Here is a 19,516-nt window from a genome sequence, read left to right on the forward strand (position 1 = left end):
TGCGAAACCATTTAGCCAATAATGAGGCAGTACGTTTTGCGCGGGTGTAATCTGAGCTGCCTGCACATTGATCACGTTGCATCGCAATTGCGGTGACCACCGTTTTGTTCGGCACCTCGTCAGTTAGTGATTTAACTGTCATTGCATATTCTAACTTGCTCCAAGAGCAATAAGGCCTTTATTTTATTGGTGCTTACATTCGGTTTAGTTCGGTTTATTTTGTTAACACTCGTCTGCGCGGATGAAAATTGCCGATGTAATTTATATCTCTAGGTCATCTGTATCACGTTCAAAATCTCGCTCCATATAGGAATTTACCCTACGGTTGCTATTTTCATTGCTACATCCAATGGCATGTATATGCAATGGCATATTTTATTATCTACGTCCAAATTATCTTATCCTACATTAGTCGTGGGTATAAGACACTATTGCACGTGATTTTTAACAGTCTTATAAAATGCAGTGTTGAATAAATATAGCACAATGTCAGGCCGGAATAACGCCAATTTAATCTCGATTTACGAAAGCTTCTAAAGATAATTTATAACCAGCGTAATAATGTATAGTAGTGGGCACATTTTAATTCGGCGCTTCGCAAACTATGAATCAGATGCGGTCCTGCCCCGCACCGCATAGTTGCTGTCTTTCTACACTAGACGGCCGAGTTACCTCACTCGTCATTCTTACACTATGTTTTAACAACAGAACAAATACATATTTAAAGGACTTTGGTCACACGGCGGCCACGCCATACAAAATACGCGTTCTTGAATCTACATAAGCACGACGACGTTTGTACACGCGTCAATGTGTGCGTAAGATACACAGGGCTGACTATAGCAAAACCCTAGTACTTACTACAAGTACTACCAATGACATTTAAAGAATTATATGTAGGTTATCTTATCTATTTATTTAAACCTACTTAAAATGTGTCTGTCTGTTTAAGCATTATGGTTTTCAATTACAATAGATATACGATTACAAACTTAAACGAATTATTCGGTAGGTAGTTATTTCATCGCGATAATTTCAGAAAGCATTATTTAATAAAATTATTGCTCCCGAACTTAGTGCCGTGCGGCCGACATACATCGCGTTGCGCTGCGCACCCAACTGCTTTCCTGCGGTTTTCCTGCAATCTGCGCTTGAGGGGTGGGGTAACTCGAATCGGTGTGGGGCGGAGCGTGCCCATTCTGTACGTCAATACTATTATATATTCTGTGCTTTGGTTTAATTTGGATTGTCTTCTCTTAGCCCAACGAGACAGGTAGTTACAGATTAACTAAATAACTATTTTAAAAATGGATAAAAAAATTAGGTACATCCAAAAATGTTGCCATATTTAAGCACTGCTTGCGTCAAAAAAAATCTTAGAACGCGTCGCCTTAGTACATCCCACTTCTATAGATAACCGCGTCTCCGTTTCATACTTTTTACATTTCAACATTTTTAGGCAAGCCTTCTGTGCAAGTTGAGACACGATTTGCTTCAAATCGTGTTCTATGAGATTGAGAGCGCTCAATTCAGGGCGATGCGTCATAGTGACATAGTATTAATTAACAATGAAAATAGTAATGACTTTTCCTTTGAAAAGGTTCTATGGTGGCTCATGAACTAAAGTCCTTGACTGTACCATAACAATAACATGTTCTACAAACCGACATAACTGTTAACTTTTTTATACAAAAAAGTGACAATAGGAAATATTAGGCAAAGCTCTGCGCAGGGAGCGACACTAGCACAAACCGTAAACAAACCGCCATGACAACATCAGTTCTCTTTATTGTTTGTCGCCATGACGGATCATAAAACATATTTATTTATTAGTATTAGTAGTAACAAAATAACATGATATTTACATCGAGAGTAACGCTAGAGCTACTTTTTTTTTAAATAATTGAAATAATATGATTGAGGCATCCGACATTCAAAAACCTGTTTACGGTCTGTGATTTTGACGGCAGAACATTGCAATAATATTCCCTAATATACAACGTGTGACTTCCATAATAACATTTATTTTAAGGGCTGAGAGCATAAGACGTAATTAACGTAAATTAGTATTTCTAGTTAAAAAACAACTGACATTAACATTTGCTGCCTCTCTGAAACGTCAAATAAATGTTTGCATTACATTGCTGCTCGAGAAAATTAAAAAAAAAAAACTCTCCATTAGTAGTTATATAAAACGGTTCTCAATAGTTAAAGCTATCGTTAATTAAAATTTATGTTATTATGGATGTCACACTTATAGAATTGTAGTGCTTGTAAAGTTTGCGGTACAGGGGCAAAGACGATGCGGATATTTTGAGTCGATTGGAGAAGTAATCTACGTCACATTTAGGTCCAAAAGTTTACCGTTTTCGAGACAGTCGAAACTTTTCGATTATTCTGAAAACCATGGAACATTGTTGCATGAATTTACGACCCCATCAATCACCCTGTAAAATATAGCATCAACTTATTCCGTTGTGCATTTACAAAGGTAGTTTACATAGTCCACGTAGCACAAATACAGTTTGACGTACTATAATTAAATTAACATAACGTTAAATAATTATATAAACGGTTTGGTTATGTATGCTTACTGTGTCTTGACTCTATATCGATTTGATTCCCAGGCAATCGCAGAATCTTCTCATTGTGATATTTTACGTCAATCAATAACCATTGTTATAGTACCTATAGACAAATAAAATTATCTACAATGATAATGAAATAGAGGAAAAAACCTGCGGAAACAGTCTTAAATCTAGGCTTGTATCGAAACCAGTGTTGCTAGAAATGCTCGTACACACTTTGAAATTTTGGCGCTTTTTGGTAGTATTTAGAAGAACCAAAGTAATGACAAAGGCCGAAGAATTACCAAAGTTAAGTGGTCACATCGTTCAAATAACCGGCAGGTCTTGGGACCAATGTGTTCTTGAATAGCGTTCGGGCCCCAATAGCCTTCTACGAGGTGGACTGATGACCTGGTGAAGGCAGGAGTCCGATGATGCAGGCGGCGTAGGACTATTGTGGCGTTCTTTGGAAGCGGCCTATATTCAGCAGTGGACGTCTTCCGACTGATGATAAAGTACAAAAAGCCTTAATTAAAGCCCACAAAACCTACAATTCCTGTCCATAGTACTTATTCAACTCCTCCACGCTAGGCTCCTTGTCTTTCTCCTCTACCGGTTTGATCACTTTGATATAGTTAACTGGCACCAATCCGGCATGCTGTCTGTCCGTGGATCCCATGAGCCAGCCGCTGTTCCAGAGCTGACCCTGGAGGCACTGGGGAGCCAGGGTTAGGACCTGGTTGGCGTGGAAGCTGATCTCCTGGGGGGATGTGGCTTGGAAGTCGTGCTGGGCGACCGCTCTGAGAGGGTTTTGCCATGATGTTGGGTCGTTCACTGAAAGAGATGAGATGTCATTTCAGTATTGACTACAATTACCTACATACATATTACAAGATTGGGTCGAAGAACAGTGGGCAGACCCGCGGCCGGTCCGTTGGTCGGATGACATCTGGCAGTCGGTCGGTAAACGGGTGGATGAGATTAGCACAGGACCGGGAAAAGTGGCTTTAAAATGAACAAGCATTTACTCAGCAGCGGGTGCATGTGGACTGATTTGTTTGAGTGATTGGCATATTCCATGTACGTATTTACGTACATTACACACGTACGCGTTTATTTCCATTATCGTTTTCAGACTTTTCTTATTGGTTGTGTCTTTTGATATAGACCTTTTTAAACTGGTTCCATTGAACTCTGTCGGCTGCAACTTTGGACCAGTATGGTTCCAAAGGTAGGCAGTTCCTCAAGGTTTCCACCCAGCATTGGGACCAATCAGTTACGTACCTAGTAACTATTTTCAAGTCTATACTTGACACCAAGGTTGCATGGGATAGTTAATTATCAATGATAGTAATGTTCTTCACTTACGTAAGATATTATGCGTAAAGTTTATAATGAGAATCTTAACGTGGGTAATATTGTTGGTATCCGAAAACGAGAAATGTAACAATTAAAAATACTTCCTATTACTTGTTATATTGTTGGATAATTTTCCGATAGTTATAATTATCAATGAACATAATTATCCTGATAATTTCCAAACCCGCTTCGTTAAGCTACTTACGTCGCTCGTTAACGCTGCTAGTCAGTCCGTTGAGCATTCTCAGCACGATGTAGGGCGCGGCTGCTATCACACCGAAGAACAGCAGTATGGGCCAGCTGGCGCCGCGCGCGCGCTGCTCCGGAGTGCCCGTGCCGGTCTGAGTGGCGGCCACTGCCTCCGCCCATGCCTGGAAATAGAGATAGCAACATTAAACAAAGTTTGATATTAATTTCAGCCTGATACTGCACGTGTTTCTAAAAAAGGGTCTTACTTAAGAGACTGACAACAAAGTGATTCTACAATGCATCCGTTTTTTCCTTTTGAGGTACGGAACCTTGAAAACAAATAAATTTAAGTCTATAATCGAATACCAAACTTCCTGCGCGGCTTCTACAGTTGGATATATTTATATGTAGGTAGGTACTTGGGTGTTGTTTACAGTTAGTTATTTGATTGGATATTTCTACGGTTGCACATGAATATTATTTTAAAGTGCCGTACTCTAAAAGGAAAAAACGGAACCCTTATTGGATCACTTTGTTGTCCGTCTGTTAAAATCCTTTTTCCCAGGAACTCGTAGAGGCATCAAGCTGATATTCAAGTCAAAAACACTCAGCTGATATTCAAGTCACTGTAATCCTAAAATAGAGTCATTAAAAACCGGCCAAGAGCGTGTCGGGCACGCCCAAAATAGGGTTCCGAAGCCATTACGAAAAAATTAAGTAATATTTTTCTAAGGATTTCGTAATTTTTTTACCTTAGGCTGCTATTTACTTTTAAAGTACTAATAATTCCCAGCAAACTTAACCGTTACAGTTTTCCTTGTAAGTTTGATATAGTTACTATCATCCTGAATTTTTTCGAAGTTTTCCACCCACCGGTTTAGATTTTAGGGGGGGACGCTCGATTTCGACCCACACTATAGGGTTTTATTTTAATTTTTTTATTGTACCATTTTGTCGAAAAATTACAGCTTTCTAGCATTGATAGTCCCTGAGCAAAGCCGCGGACGGACAGACAGACAGACATGGCGAAACTGTAAGGGTTCCGTTTTTGCCATTTTGGCTCCGGAACCCTAAAAAGGCGCTTCCATACAAATTGCTGTATCCGAAAAACCTATAATTTTCGGGTGGTCGCTGCTCGTTAGCGTCAAGTACACGACCTTAGGCTATGTTTCCACCAAAAATGAGCGAGGATGTGTTGCGAGGAATGTGTTTTTCATTAACCAATAGAAACGCTTCATTTACCTATCCTCGCACAGCACATCTCTGGTGGAAACAGCTGAGCGGAGCGAGGTTCCTATTGGTTCATAAAAAACACATTCCTCGCACATCTCTGGTGGAAACAGAGCCTTATTGTGCTTCTGAACCATTATCTCATGCGCGCTTGTCTTATATTCGCGGAAATAACTGATAACATGGACTTACGGAATCACGACAATGTTACTGACAAATGATAACATTTGAGACAAACTGAGTTCTGATACTTAATACAAAGGAAAGTGCAGTGACAACGGTCATAAAAACTGAAAATGTAGATACAAATCAAACATCGGAGAAATCGAGCTTTCAGGCGCTAGATTATCCACTGATATGTTTGATTATACGTAATCATTTATCCGATGATTCAGGAGTCATTGGTCCGCTTTGAATGGTAAATAAGATTATTAATGAATGTTTTATTTATTTGTAACAATACAATGATCGCGGCAGGGTTGAACGACCTTGTGTGTAGCGTAAGTACATAAATAAATCATTACGTATTTCTTGGAGGCGTATTTTGGTAAATTATATTCCGCATAATTTAACTTCATCATAAATCAGCCGTACGACATTCACTGTTGGACATATGCCTCCCCCATAGACCTCCAGTTGCTTCTGTTGGCAGCGGCCTGCATCCACCGTGAAAGCTTGGCTTTAACCTGGTCATCCGTCCATCTCGTTGGTGGACGTCCTACGCTGCGCTTACCGATCCGCGGTCGCCATTCGAGAACTTTTCGGCCTTAACGGCCATCTGTTCTCCGTGCTATATGGCCTGCCCATTGCCACTTCAACGAGCTAATTCGCTTGGCTATTTCGGTGACCCTTGTTTTTCTACGTATCTCATTTCAGATTCGATCCCGTAGAGAAACCCCAAGCACAGCTCTCTCCACAGCTCGCTGAAGTCGCTGAGCAACTCTGAGCCTATTTATAAGACCTATAGTGAAGCACCACGTCTCGAATCCATATGTCATCACTGGCAACATACATGGTCACAAAATTCGTGCGAGACTCCATAAAGCGTACCTACAGTAGTACCACGTTTATAACTTAGTTTATAAGTTGTAGGTTGGTAGATAAAAATCTCTACTAACTTAAAATTACTAGGTAGCAATTATTTGTTTGTCATTACAGGTGATGTTATTATTCGGAGCGTATGTACTGCACAGAATAAAGATCCACACCCATCTGGCGATAGTCAACATAAGTTTTACGACGTTAGTCGTAAAGATAAAATAATGACCCTTATGCGCTCGCTGCAAAATTGACAAGTTAATAAAGATAAATTATTGATTTAAGCGTGTTTACGTCATAAAGGTCAGTTTTATATCTACGAGCTGCCGCTTAGCCAAAGTTGGATGCTATGCTATAAACACGATAATGAATGTCTTATATTCTAGGGGGTCCGTCGTTTGTTGTTTATTTACAATGTATGTATATGTACGTACTATTACTTATTTTGTGGTATAGCCTCTGCCTACCAAAGGTATTTTTTTGGAAAATCTTTTTGAAACTTTCAAATTATGTTGCTTAGAGCTTAAGATGTTCAGGGAAAATAGAGGAAAAAATCTCCGGCTTTTCCTACTAGTTTTTTACTCTGTACTTTACAAAAGACCACAGTGTCCAATTATAATTATTTCTTATGTCCTTCCCAAAGGAAGGATGTAGGCACGAGGATAGTATAGGTCGGATTTAAAGGCTAATGCGTGGTCACCTCTCGAGGACCCTTCTTTCTCCCCGACGGTTTGGTACCTGTTCTTCGAGCGATGTGGCCAGGTTATTGCCACTACAACTTGCATATTATTCTAGCTATGCCAATGACTTGGAATTTGATAATTTGACTACTAGCGTTTGGGCTAATACAGTAATAAGTAGTAATAAGTTCGCCTTTGTGATATACTTTCAATATTAATTGTTCTTTTCATGTGTTTTACATTCGTCAGCTGCACAGATAAAGGTGACCCCCAACGATATACATAATTAGGTTCTCTATTGGATGGCATAAAATTATTTGTAATATTATTGTTACGCATAATTGCTTTTAACCGAATTAGCGATGTGCATACTCATCATTATGCATATTTTTTTAGGCATACAATTAAAAAGCATAAATACAGAAATCATCATCTTCATGAAGACTAACATCAAATAGCATGAATACAAAAAGTCATAATAATAAATTTGCATCATTACAAAGTGCATAACTGTGGTTGATGAGTTCACGAGTCTGATGCACTACGAGAAAAGGTTAGTTTTGTGTTAATATATATTTAGGAACTAAGACGAGGTCGACGGAGGTCCACGACTATTTCTGCGTTGTTCGGGCGCTTCGCGCCTGGATATCATACTAACCTAACCTAACCTAATATTTTGTTGTTTATTTATAACAAATAATCAATAGCCCAAACAATAGTATGCATAATGTGTATTAGTCTAATACAAATAAGTCCAACTGAAATTATTCTAATAGCTTAATATGCCAAAAAAAGTAGTAGGCCAAAGTATTACTATGCGACAGTAGCTGATGTGCCGGTCTTGATTGAGGCCTCACAGAGCATTACACACCCTGAGGAAACCAGGTATGCGTATAAGCACTTTTCACGCCCTCTTTCTATTTTTATAAACGGAATAACTAATTGTTTTCGAGAAACTTAGATTTCCTTTGCTTTCGTTTTGATTTAAAATTTAGCTACAGTCCACTTTATTTTCATATTTTTATCGCCCCAAAACATTGGTATTATGTCAATACAAATAATGCCAAAGCAATTATGCGAAACAATAATAGTCTAAAAAAATTATGTAATTGAAGGGGATCCCCATAATTATTTACCCGAGTGGTGCCCCATTTCTCTGCAGCCGTACAATAAATAGTTATACAATACAATAAATAAACAAAACCCTGTACAGATCTATTGAATAGTGTTTTGTCATCGTATTTTGTCGAATAAGTTCATATTTACCTTGCTTTCTGAATTATCTTTGGTTTTAGTACCTAAACTTCGGTAAGCCAGATGAGAAAGCAAAATAAATACAATACGACCTTTTCCGTCAAAATACGATGGCATATACGTAATGACGTAAAGGATGTAAAGGCAACTGACCTTAAATTCGCTCTCAGTCCTGATGCCGAGCAAGACCAGGAGTTTCCTGACGAGCCAGTTCAGTGACCTCACCACCGCGAAGGTTGACCAGAACTGGGCGAAGAGAGACCTGAGACGACCAAAGTTTTCTGCTACACCTGTTGGTCAAACAATACACATGTTATAGCCTCCTGGGTGGGACCTAACTTTTTTAACAGACTTTTTTACTTACGTTCTAGACGTGGTTCACCAGCTTTGTTATTTTGAATATTAGTATTAATTGGTCCTTCATAAAGTATGCGAGGGCCCACGAGGTTACAGTGTGCAGTGCCGGCTTAAAGGTTTTTACCCATTACGTATACCGTATCATGACTGGTAGAGATCCCTTAAAGGGATAAGTCCGCCTTTGTACAAGTATCTCAAAGTTTGTCAATTGTGTTCTGTTTCTTTTCTTTTGTACAATAAAGAGTTTATATACATACATACATACATAACATGACTGTAATAGCATCGACCTTAGGCTTCAATAAGTATATTATAAGTTATAAGAAGAAATGATATATTAAGTTGTTATGAAATATTTTATATTATTATAAATAAATTTCAGGACTGACCACTGAACTTGGCACCTTGGCACTTGGCACCCATTTAGATCTCACTTCTTTTGTCGTTAAAGTCAGTAATCAAGGCATATATCATAATATTGAACTTGGCACTCATTTCACATTTATGTTTTGATGGGATTTGAAAATATACTCAGTGGCACAAAATTTGGCCCACGGACATACATTACAAAACTACCTATTACTGCATACATTTGAGGGCAAGATTTTTGCCACTCAGTATAATATGTTTCTTGTATGGGGACCCCCCACTTAATTTTTTTCTCATTTTATCTTTATTATTTCCTGTTGTAGCGGCAATAGAAATAAATATTATGTGTAAATTTCAGCTGTCTATCTATTGCGATTTTCGAGATACAGCTCTGTAAATAACTATGTATTAAGTAATCTGCGCCTGGAATAGAGAGAAAAACAGACAGACAGCGAAACCACAGTAATGGAACCCATTTGGGTAAGGAACCCTAAAAATGTAGGTAAAACGGTGGGTTTCGAGATGTTACGGCAACAGTCACTGCTACTTATTTAAAGTTATTGAATTAATGTTTTTTTTTTTATCGAAGGCAAGTAGGTAATGTTGAAGAAAAATGCGCGTAAAACCGGTATTGCGACATTGATGCCAAATATCACTTGTACCACTTAACTTACGCAAAACGACCCTGGTGTGTTTAGTAATGTCGTACACATAAATTACAACTTAAGCATCCTATAATGTGAACATTATGTCATCATCATCATCATCAGCCGGAAGACGTCCACTGCTGAACAAAGGCCTCCCCCTAGAACGCCACAAGGAATAAAAACTCGCCACTAGCATCCACTCGCGTGATCGTCCACCTAGTGGGAGGCCTGCCAATGCTTCGTCTTTCGGTATGCGGTCACCACTCGAGGACTTTTCTCCCCCAACAGTTATCAGCAGGGCTACTAACGAAATTAAAAAATCGAAGTTCGTAACCGTCCTGCCGACGCTTATACTAGGGAGCTGAGCTTACATGGAGCTTACATTAGGGACGGTGTTGGAATGTAGTATGCGTATAATGAATCGCAGCGCGATCACGTGGCGTTGACCGGAAAGTCAACAGCTGTCAGCCTCGTCTCGTAACGTAAATTATAATCCTTGCTTGTAATCCTGTACTCTAACTAATATATCATCTCAAGCCGAAATGCCGTCCTTTTTCTTCATTATAACAGACGGTATGATACGAACTTCGATTTTCGAATTTCGTAGTGGCCCCCTGTTCTTTGAGTGAAGTCGGCCGCCGATTGCCACTTCAACTAGCATAGTATAGTAGTATATATTTAAATACACGTGTTTTACTATTAAGTTGAAATGTTTGTAGTTAAGCAATAAGATAACGCATGGTTGATTCATTTTTCTGCATCAGGAAGACATTTTCTGTAAGCAGTAAAATCCATAAAGTTTTATTGCGGTTTACCTGTTTACAAGAAAACTGCCGTAAGCTGTCACAATAGTTTGGTAGTTTCTTGGGTTAAAAAAAAAACTATTTAGTATTTCGTTAGATTATCAGAAATTATTGGACACATAATTTTCTTTGGTCAATGAAACAAATAAAAACCGGCCAAGAGCGAGTCGGACACGACCAACGCCCAAGATAGGGTTCGGTAGCCATTACGAAAAAATCAAGTAATATTTTTCAAAGGATTTCGTATTATCTACAGCATCTTCCAAGTTTAGGTAAATTTTATACCTTGGGCTGCTATTTACTGTTAAACTACTAATAATTGTCAAGCAATCTTAGCCGTTATAATTTTCCTTGGAAATTTGATATACTTACTTACTTACTTCCCTGCGTTTTTTAATTTTTTTCTACCTAACAGCAAATTTTAGAGGGGGGGGGGGGAGGACGCTCGATTTCAATAAAATAAATATAAAATATATACCCCACACCTTACCACACCATACTTGGCGCAGTTGAATAAACCGGTCTATTTAGGTCTAAGTTTTTAAAAACGTTTGCCTTCTTATGAAAGATCGGAGTTAAACCGAAATAACCGCTATTTACCGCTATTTTATAAACTGGTTCTAAGCCTTGCTCTGAGCTTAGCCGCGGACAGACAGACAGACATGTCGAAACTATAAATAAGGGTTCTTAGTTGACTACGGAACCCTAAAAAATGACAAAGAAAAAGCGCGTCAAATTTCGTTAGCGGGCCGTGACGTCACTCCTTAGTAAAAAATGTATGTAGGTGTGAGTGTGACGTCACGCGGAACTATAACTGGCTGTTTTCGATATCTTGATAAAGATACCTACTTTGTTGATTTTTTATTTTGATCTTCATAATTTTTGATTTAGTTGTAAAAAAAAAATTACTTGTTCCCAGATGAGGCTTTTTTTTAAACTGTAAGTTACTACATCAGGATTATTATAAAACTAACCTATCATAATCAATAAGGTTCTACAGAATAATTCTCTATTTAATTTTTTAAAAATATTTTGTGAGTTAGATCCACTAAGGAGAAAGCTAGTAATTTAAAACTTACCTAAAATAGCTCTAAACGAACTGGTTAGAGCGAAGAATGTGTTTTCCAACATCATGGCAACACTGCCAACCGCATTGACTAGACTTTGTATGGAATCAAACGCAGGTCTCGAACTTTCTTCTGCTACTTGAATAAACCTAAAAGAATAAGTTTTAGTTAACAATTACATTTTCAACACAAGCTTATTTTGCTGACTGTTCCTTTTTGTTGACTACAGTCAGCAAAGTGTTCTTGCTAGATGACAGAGAAAGAACGCTTAGTAATAACTTCATTTCTGTACCAAATTTTAAGATTTTGAAGTTGATGCCACTAACCATCCTGGGAGACAATCCTGGCCGGACTACCACAATCTTACAGCCAGATTATTGTATTGTCACTAGATTTACATAAGTATGTGTTTAAGTCAATCTGGCCACTGGTAGTGGGTCAAAAGCTTGTAAAATAATTTCTTCATAATCATTCTGCCTTACATTATCTTTTGTTTACATACCAGATAATTCTAAAATGATAAATACATGAGATTCAAAAAGATAGTATGTACTTGATTTTACATACTTTTTTTGTCAAGATCATTTTCTTCTTTGAGATATTTAAGTACATATTTATTACTTTTTAACCAAGGGTCTCATCACTACTCCATAAGCCCTCTCACTGTAAGAGGATGGCTGTGCCCTGCAGTGGGACATACATAGATAGGCTGTAATTAATGAAGTGTATTTTTTTTATAACTTCCTGCCATTTTTTTTACCTATATATTATATTATTTTGTATATATTATTACTATATATTATTTTTGATTATGATGGTCTTTCTGATAGCACTGGCAATATAAAGGGACATGTGAAGAATCCTTCATGGCTTACTTGTAAGATTATTGTAAAAATCTGAAACAGCCACTATTTGACTTCTGTTAAGTAAAAAACAAAATAGTGACTAAAATGTTTTTTTACTTACAAACTAGAAATCGCACAACTTTTATGTTATAATTCACTATCAAAAACATTTAAAAGTACCAAAACCCACCTGCTCTCAATATCGCCATACACTGGTCCATATCTATTGTACCCCCCATAAGGTGCCATACCTCCCATGCCCCCCATTCCTCCCATCCCATAGCCCCCTCCATAACCCCCAAATCCCCCATAGTTCCCATAACTCCCCATTCCACCCATACCATAAGATCCCATCCCTCCCATTCCGCCAAAGGAATACCCAGGGGTCATGCTATAACTAGGCTGTATACTCATATCGGGTCTTGGAGGTAACACAGGGGGTCCTAACGTACTATTGGCGAATGAAGTCGAAGGAATTGGATTTCTGAACGTAGGAATGTTCCCGCCAGGCATTACTCCTGTATTCGATAAAAGGGGGTCAGAGTTCCCCTCAAACTTGGCTTGTTCCGTCATTTTAGTTACGCACTATTCACTGTAACCTTTACGTATCACTTCGCGACGCACTGATAATGTTTTGACTCCATACGGTACGGTTGAATTATCTGGGCTATTTGTATGGCACAATCTTGAGTTTATAAAGATAGTGCGATAATACGCAAATGAGGAACGACCGATGAACTTTGTGAATCGGAGCGAATCGGAAGGAATCGTAACAAATAGTGTGACGTTTCAGTCTTGACCAAAGACAATACATTGACTTTCCAGTTTGCCTGTGCTGCCAGCAAAAATTTAAGATAACGGTGGCGCGTTCCACGTAATTTTACACAAACTTCGGAGAAAAAATGTATTGCAATATCTTTGTGACTTAATCAATTGATTAGTAACACATTAGTCTGTACTTTTATCAGTCAATCAATTCTTATTTAATTTAAATTTTAGCATTATTAAAACATAAACGGCCTACAAAATTTCTAGATAAATTTATTGCGCGCTCATTGTTCTTCTTTTAACAAAACACAGTAAGCACTCGAAAGATAATGATATTGATGTAATGATTCAACAAATTTATACATCGAGGACCGCACAACTATTATTACACAAAATAAAAACTGGTATTTTAAACGTATTGGCGGTATTGGCAACACAACATCATACTTGATCATACCACAGACAAAAATATTTAGGTTCGTTTTTCTATTTTGATATTTTCAATTTATTAATTTTAATTGACAAAATTCAAATTCAATCAAAGCTATTTGTTATTTTTCCATAACAATCATATTTAAAACATATTTTCACATGCTTTCAAAATGAAAAGTAAAACATGAAAAAAAAAAACAAACAAATTGTCTACTCTACGGTCTAAAGGATGTCAATAATTTCAATATTTGGAATCAGCTAATTGTGAATTTGTTATTTTATCAGTTATTGTGACTGTATTCTGTTGTTGACTTATTACTGTTGTGTGTGCTGAAAATTCATTATTTAACGGTAAGCATGTTTCCTTATTTGTATGAATTTAAGACGAGAAAATTGATCTTTACTTTCTGTGACAAAAGTGTCATCCTCCCGTATCTCTATTTTTGATATTTATATTAATTTTCGTGCCATTATTCCTAATTTTGGAATCAAACAGTGACCAGACTTTATTGGTATATGTAGATACTTTCTTGTAACGTATTTCTTAATTTTGAGACGGTGGCATTCTTGGACCGGTTGCAGTAAACAGCACCGAGAAATGAGTGTCAATTGCTCTCGTTTTGATACCTACTTTCGGTGTGTTGATTTTAGCTGGAGTAGCGGTATTTGCACCAAGTTCGCCACTTGAATTAGCGAGTTTTAAAAAACTAATTTGGAGGGAAATTAATTTTTGCATTGTAATGTAAATACCAATCGTCAAATTCTTATTAGTAAACCTAAGTACCTCTGTTAAGTGCTAGACTGTTTTATTAAAATAATGTAGAAAGTCAGGCGCAGATTTAAAAAAAAGTTTACTTTTCCAGCCAGGCTCAGGTTCCGGCTTTTTAAAAAATAAAATAACTAGTATGTAATTATCTAAAACCTCAAAAACTTTCTAAAGTCTTTCAAAGTGATAAAACAAGCCTTTGCAAGGTTTGGATATTCATGCAATGGCCAAACTAAACAATTATGTCAAAATGTAAAATATACTACTTTGATACCCTATACCTATATTCAGTCCATAGAAAACCATTAGTATGCCTTCTATATCAAGCAGACTGCAGTTTTATGGCCACCTGTTAAAAATATATTTAATAAAGCTCAGTTTTATGTTTTTAAAATGTATTGCACAGTCAAGCTTAAACTAAGTTTAACAACTAAACCAATGTTATTTAGAACATGTGGCTATTTGGATGCTCTATTTTATACAAAGCCATCTCTTCTTCTTCAGGGCATACGCCTCTCCAACCTTTCTCCATCCAGATCAACTATCTGTCTCTCTCTTCCAGTCCGGTCCTGCTGATTTATACAAAGCCATACTTAAGATGTAAAGTGTGTAAGATATTATGTACTCAGCGGCACAAAATCTGGCCCACTCTACATACAAAATTACCTATTACTGCATACATTTGGGGGACAGATTTTTTGCCGCTCAGTATATCCAAGCATCTTATTTTTATTAGTATTCAGTTGCCTGAATTAATATATCTGCTACTGCACAGGGTGCAAAAATATCTGACACATCCTAATGGACCAAGAAATAGAGTTGTATCAGATATTTTTGCTTGCTTTGTTTTGTCAGATATTGATGCTGGTGACTGTAAGTATGCAATTTAATGTATTATAATAATAATACTCATTTATTTCAAACAATCAGTACTTGCAGTATATGTGTATATGTCGGCGGCCGATTAATGCCATACGAAATTCCTAGGCATATCGTGAAATGCCGCCATTTCATGATTGGCTAAGGACATCCGCCATATCGTTCAAATCTCACGTTTACGATTTGCCTATGACGTTTAGGCAGATCATGAAATTCCTAGGATATCATGAAGCATTCATATTTCCAGTTTAGGCAGATCATGAAATCCTAGGCATATCATGAAACGCCGCCAAATCGGTTCTGGCACTTCTACGCTCGCTTCGCTCGCTCGGCTCGTGCGTCGTGATCACAATTAAAACTAACCACTCCTCGCTTCGCTGTCGTACTAAATTTTTCTATAAACAAGTACAACTAGTGAATACTTTATTTATCAACAAAATACTAACTCTAAAATACGGCAGACGTCATGGTTTTTTTCACATTTGCACAGAAACGTTTGATTCACAAACGGAGCTGATGTTCAAACCTTCTTTTGCACTTCTATTTTGAATTCAATCACTAGTTCGGTTTAAAGATCATTTACGCCGAACATTTTTCATAAACAAACTACATTACATTTAGTAAACCTGTTACTACTGACGACTCCGTCCAGGTGTCTACATAGAATTTGTTTATCACGATCCTGAGAGAACTACCTATGCAATTTTCTGGGATATAAACTATCCTATGTCCTTCCCTGGGACTATCTGTATACCGAATTTCATCTAAGTCTTATAAACTTTTACATTAATAATATTAGTGGGATATAAATGAAAACAGATCAGTATGGATCTCTTCTTTCGTCAATATTAGTACCAGAAAGGAAATCAAATCTAAAATAAGATCAATTGGCCCAAGCATTCCATTTACAATGACCACATCCTAGACATTCATCTAATTACTGCTGATACAGTGCAAGGCCATACTTATTAGTACTGCTACAATAAACAATTATGACTGAATCACTGACCATTTACTTTGTTTGAAGTTAATAATATGGAATTATCACGAACAATGGGAAGTTTTGAATGATATTATTATTTTAAATATACCTCCATTGGCATATATCATTTTTATTTAAAGTTAGACTTTACCTGCGGCTTCGCACGCGTAAATCATTATATCTAGCAGCTAGATTGAAATTCCGGGATTGTACGACATTCCCTTTGGAATTCGTAAATATTAATAACTAGTTTACCCGCGGCTTCGCACGCGTAAACTATTTGATCTGGTAGTTACAATTGAAATTCCGGGATTTTACAAAATACTGTGGGAAATCCCAAAATTTATATTGTAATCTCCATTGAGGTGTTGTGTTAAGAACAACTATCCCGTGGGAATATTGGAATAAACGTAGCCTATGTGTTATTTCAGACATCTACATACCAAATTTCATGACTCAAAGCCCAGCGTAATTTGGCGTGCGGCAATGAATGGGTAAAGATCTTTACAGACTGCAATGTAGGATAATGAATAGATTTCTTTTTCCCTGAATGGCAACACTGGCATAGATAATAGATCGCTCGTTTTTGGCTCGAAATTCGAACTTGTGATTTCATTTTGCTTAATATTCAAAATGTACACACCCAATATCATATTTTCTCAAGTTTTTCGCGATTCCCAAGGTCAAAGAATCGAATTGCTTTAAAATGTTCGGCCGAAGTTCGTATTCGGTTCAAACCACATTCGGCCCATCACTAATAATTTAGATCACTTTTTTTATGCAATGGTGGTTCAAACATGTCACACACAAGTCGTAATGTGCGCGCGCAATTTCTGCGCGGCGCCACTATCGTCATGCTACGAATTTTATCTAATGTTGTTACATATTCAACATAAGATTTTTTTTTAATGGCCCTTTATCGCATTCACTGCCACCGACGCATATTTGCATTTTCGGAACTTCGCCCAGTGCCGCTGTCATATTATTCATACATTTTGATCGCACATGTGCGTCGGTGGCACGTATGGAAGTCAGGTGGCAGTAAATGCGTTAAATAAAATTATGCTGCAATGCATAAAAATAAAGAAGCACAATTTTTTTGTTTCTATTAAATTAACATTGTTCACTAGATGTCGCTACTCACCGCGCGTAACGCTGGTTCACTTAATTTTCAACCGGCTTGAAACAGAAGAGGAGGTCCTGTTTCAAGAATATTTTATATATTAGTCATAATACCTACAAGTGCCAATTATATTGAATTTGCCTAATGCATGTCTGTCTGTCTTTATCTTTACCTCTTTACGCTCAAACCACTGAACTGATTTAGACGAAATTTGGTATGGCGATTAATCATTTCTCTGTTAATTACTTTTATAATTTTTAGTGACCAATTCAGTAGTAAGTAACTTCCGTATTTTTTTTTATATTTTAAACGGAAAACTAATAACAAAAATGGCTAGTTAAACTTCTTGGTGAAATTAAAAACTTATGAACCTAGCTGACGGAAGCATTCGCCCGCCGGCGTCATTTCCGCCCAGCGCTAGTGACAACACTGGCGCCCTAAAGCTGGGGTTCCATTTTACCACATTGATTTTTTAATAATAGGTTGTTTGACATCATTTCATTCCATGGTACGAACAATTCTAGGAAAGCGCCAATAAAAAATTACTTACTCGGAAAATCTGATAAATAAAATGTTTACTAATATTATAACTGCGAAAGTAACCCTGTCTGTCTGGTACCTACCTCTTCACAGTTTTGCAACACTGTTTGTTCTTTTTTTGTTACGTTCATTATCTTTGTCGCACAGAACGCCAATTGAATTGGTTAAATATACTGTATTGGTTATATAACTATATTGTAAACTAGTCAATTATTAAGCAAATAAATATTTTTGTATTGTGTAAATACTTGATTAACTTACATTCTTACAACAGAAGAGCTATGTTTAGTATTGAGTTTTTTTTTTCAAGCATTACATGGCATTGTTGATGGCCAGTACTAACTTAGGTTCGGCCAAATAAAAAAAGTTTTTGTTACTAGCACTAGACTCCCTTTTTCTGAATAGTCTTCACTTCAACCTAATAGCTGTTGTTAATAGCATAAATGTGCCCACAATCGTTGCTATGCAGTGTACGCTCAACTTTAACATGTAGGCTGGAAATAGGCTAACAGGTCGACAAGGCAGTCTGACGTTTTGTGTCTCGTGTCGTCTTTTGTTAATGTAGTCAGCGAACTCAGCGGTATTCCTAGTTTTTGTTGTTCACGCAGAACGTTGTGGCTACCATTATTCGCGCGCCCCACTTCTGATTTCGATACGAATTGCAAACTATTAAAGTATTTGGGACGGGACGCTTCGGTCTAATAACTCGAGGATTTTAACCACAATCGTTGGAAATGATTCATTCCGTTGAAATTTGAAACTTACGTGTTTAGTGGGTTTAGTTAGGCTATCGAATGGGTAGAGAAGTAAGTGTAAGTCCGTCCCTTTGAAACTGTTTCTTACTAAACCAATTCAATACTGATTTGACTCGTCTTCTGATCAGAAATTTATGTAGGTATTGAGGATTACATCGAAGTATGTATGTGTTGAAGTAAAATGCAGAAGAGAAAGCGTTATAAAATCATGCGTCATAAATCAATGTTTGCCAAAATAATACTAACCACCACACTGCGAAAGTTGTTAAGTTAAAACCTTTTTTTGTCAGAAGTACATTTGTAAAACACGTTATAATAAACAGGCTTAGCGCTAGTAAAATGAGTATTTTAATGTGCAAGTCGAGAAAATTATGGGACGCAAATCCAGTTTTAGTCTTAAGTTTCACGCTTTTAATACTTTCAAAGCCGTCTCCTAGCAAAGTTCCATTCATGTGGCAGTTGGGTTATGAGCTTTTGGAAAGTCGAAAGCCCTGAGGATTTAAAAACTTTTAGAAATTTGAGAAAATTATAATGTTGGGACAGTGACATGTGTAACTATATTTTTCGAGTATTTCTTTTTTCCTCTTTACCGTACTTAACTTTGACTGTTTGCCTATCTTTATAAAATTGTCATCTCTTAACTAGGTTAGCTGGAAGAAATCCCTTTTGCAATAAAGAGCTGACATACACATACAAATGTGTTTTTCTTTTCAGGTACCATTTTATGGTCCTTGAACACGTCACGTTCGTCTTGGTAAGTAGATTCTTTATTCTACTGATAAACTTGTCGTAAGTTTAGTTACATATTTATTAATCCATGTATGTAGTTTAATAAGCTTTATAAGCATATAATTTAGATGTACATG

General features: G+C 37.1%; 3 protein-coding genes across 5 annotated transcripts in view; 1 reads left to right on the forward strand and 2 right to left on the reverse strand.

Moving 5' to 3' along the window:
- Positions 1–1,546, reverse strand: part of LOC141441915 (peroxisomal membrane protein PEX13-like) — an 11,989-nt gene extending 10,443 nt beyond the window's left edge. The window contains exon 1 of the mRNA XM_074106806.1: positions 1,399–1,546. Within this exon, the coding sequence (XP_073962907.1) occupies positions 1,399–1,546 (148 nt within the window). The remainder of the gene's footprint in view (positions 1–1,398) is intronic.
- Positions 1,547–2,611: 1,065 nt separating this feature from the next.
- LOC141441993 (peroxisomal membrane protein PEX13-like) lies at positions 2,612–13,219 on the reverse strand. Its single transcript, XM_074106895.1, has 5 exons — positions 12,596–13,219; positions 11,573–11,709; positions 8,471–8,607; positions 4,132–4,297; positions 2,612–3,401 (listed from the first exon to the last, which is right to left on the reverse strand). Exons 1-5 carry the CDS (start codon positions 12,976–12,978, stop codon positions 3,115–3,117), a joined length of 1,110 nt encoding a protein of 369 aa, XP_073962996.1. The 5' UTR covers positions 12,979–13,219; the 3' UTR covers positions 2,612–3,114.
- Positions 13,220–13,834: 615 nt separating this feature from the next.
- The window catches only part of Fak (protein tyrosine kinase 2 Fak), a 149,729-nt gene continuing 144,047 nt past the window's right edge, over positions 13,835–19,516 (forward strand). For 2 of the 3 annotated variants that reach the window (XM_074106879.1, XM_074106880.1), the window contains exons 1-2: positions 13,835–13,956; positions 19,365–19,404. The gene's annotated coding sequence lies outside the window, so the exon portion shown is untranslated. The remainder of the gene's footprint in view (positions 13,957–19,364; positions 19,405–19,516) is intronic. The other variant, XM_074106881.1, reaches the window with a different exon arrangement.

Source organism: Choristoneura fumiferana, chromosome 24 (assembly GCF_025370935.1).
Source record: "Choristoneura fumiferana chromosome 24, NRCan_CFum_1, whole genome shotgun sequence".
Taxonomy (NCBI): domain Eukaryota; kingdom Metazoa; phylum Arthropoda; class Insecta; order Lepidoptera; family Tortricidae; genus Choristoneura; species Choristoneura fumiferana.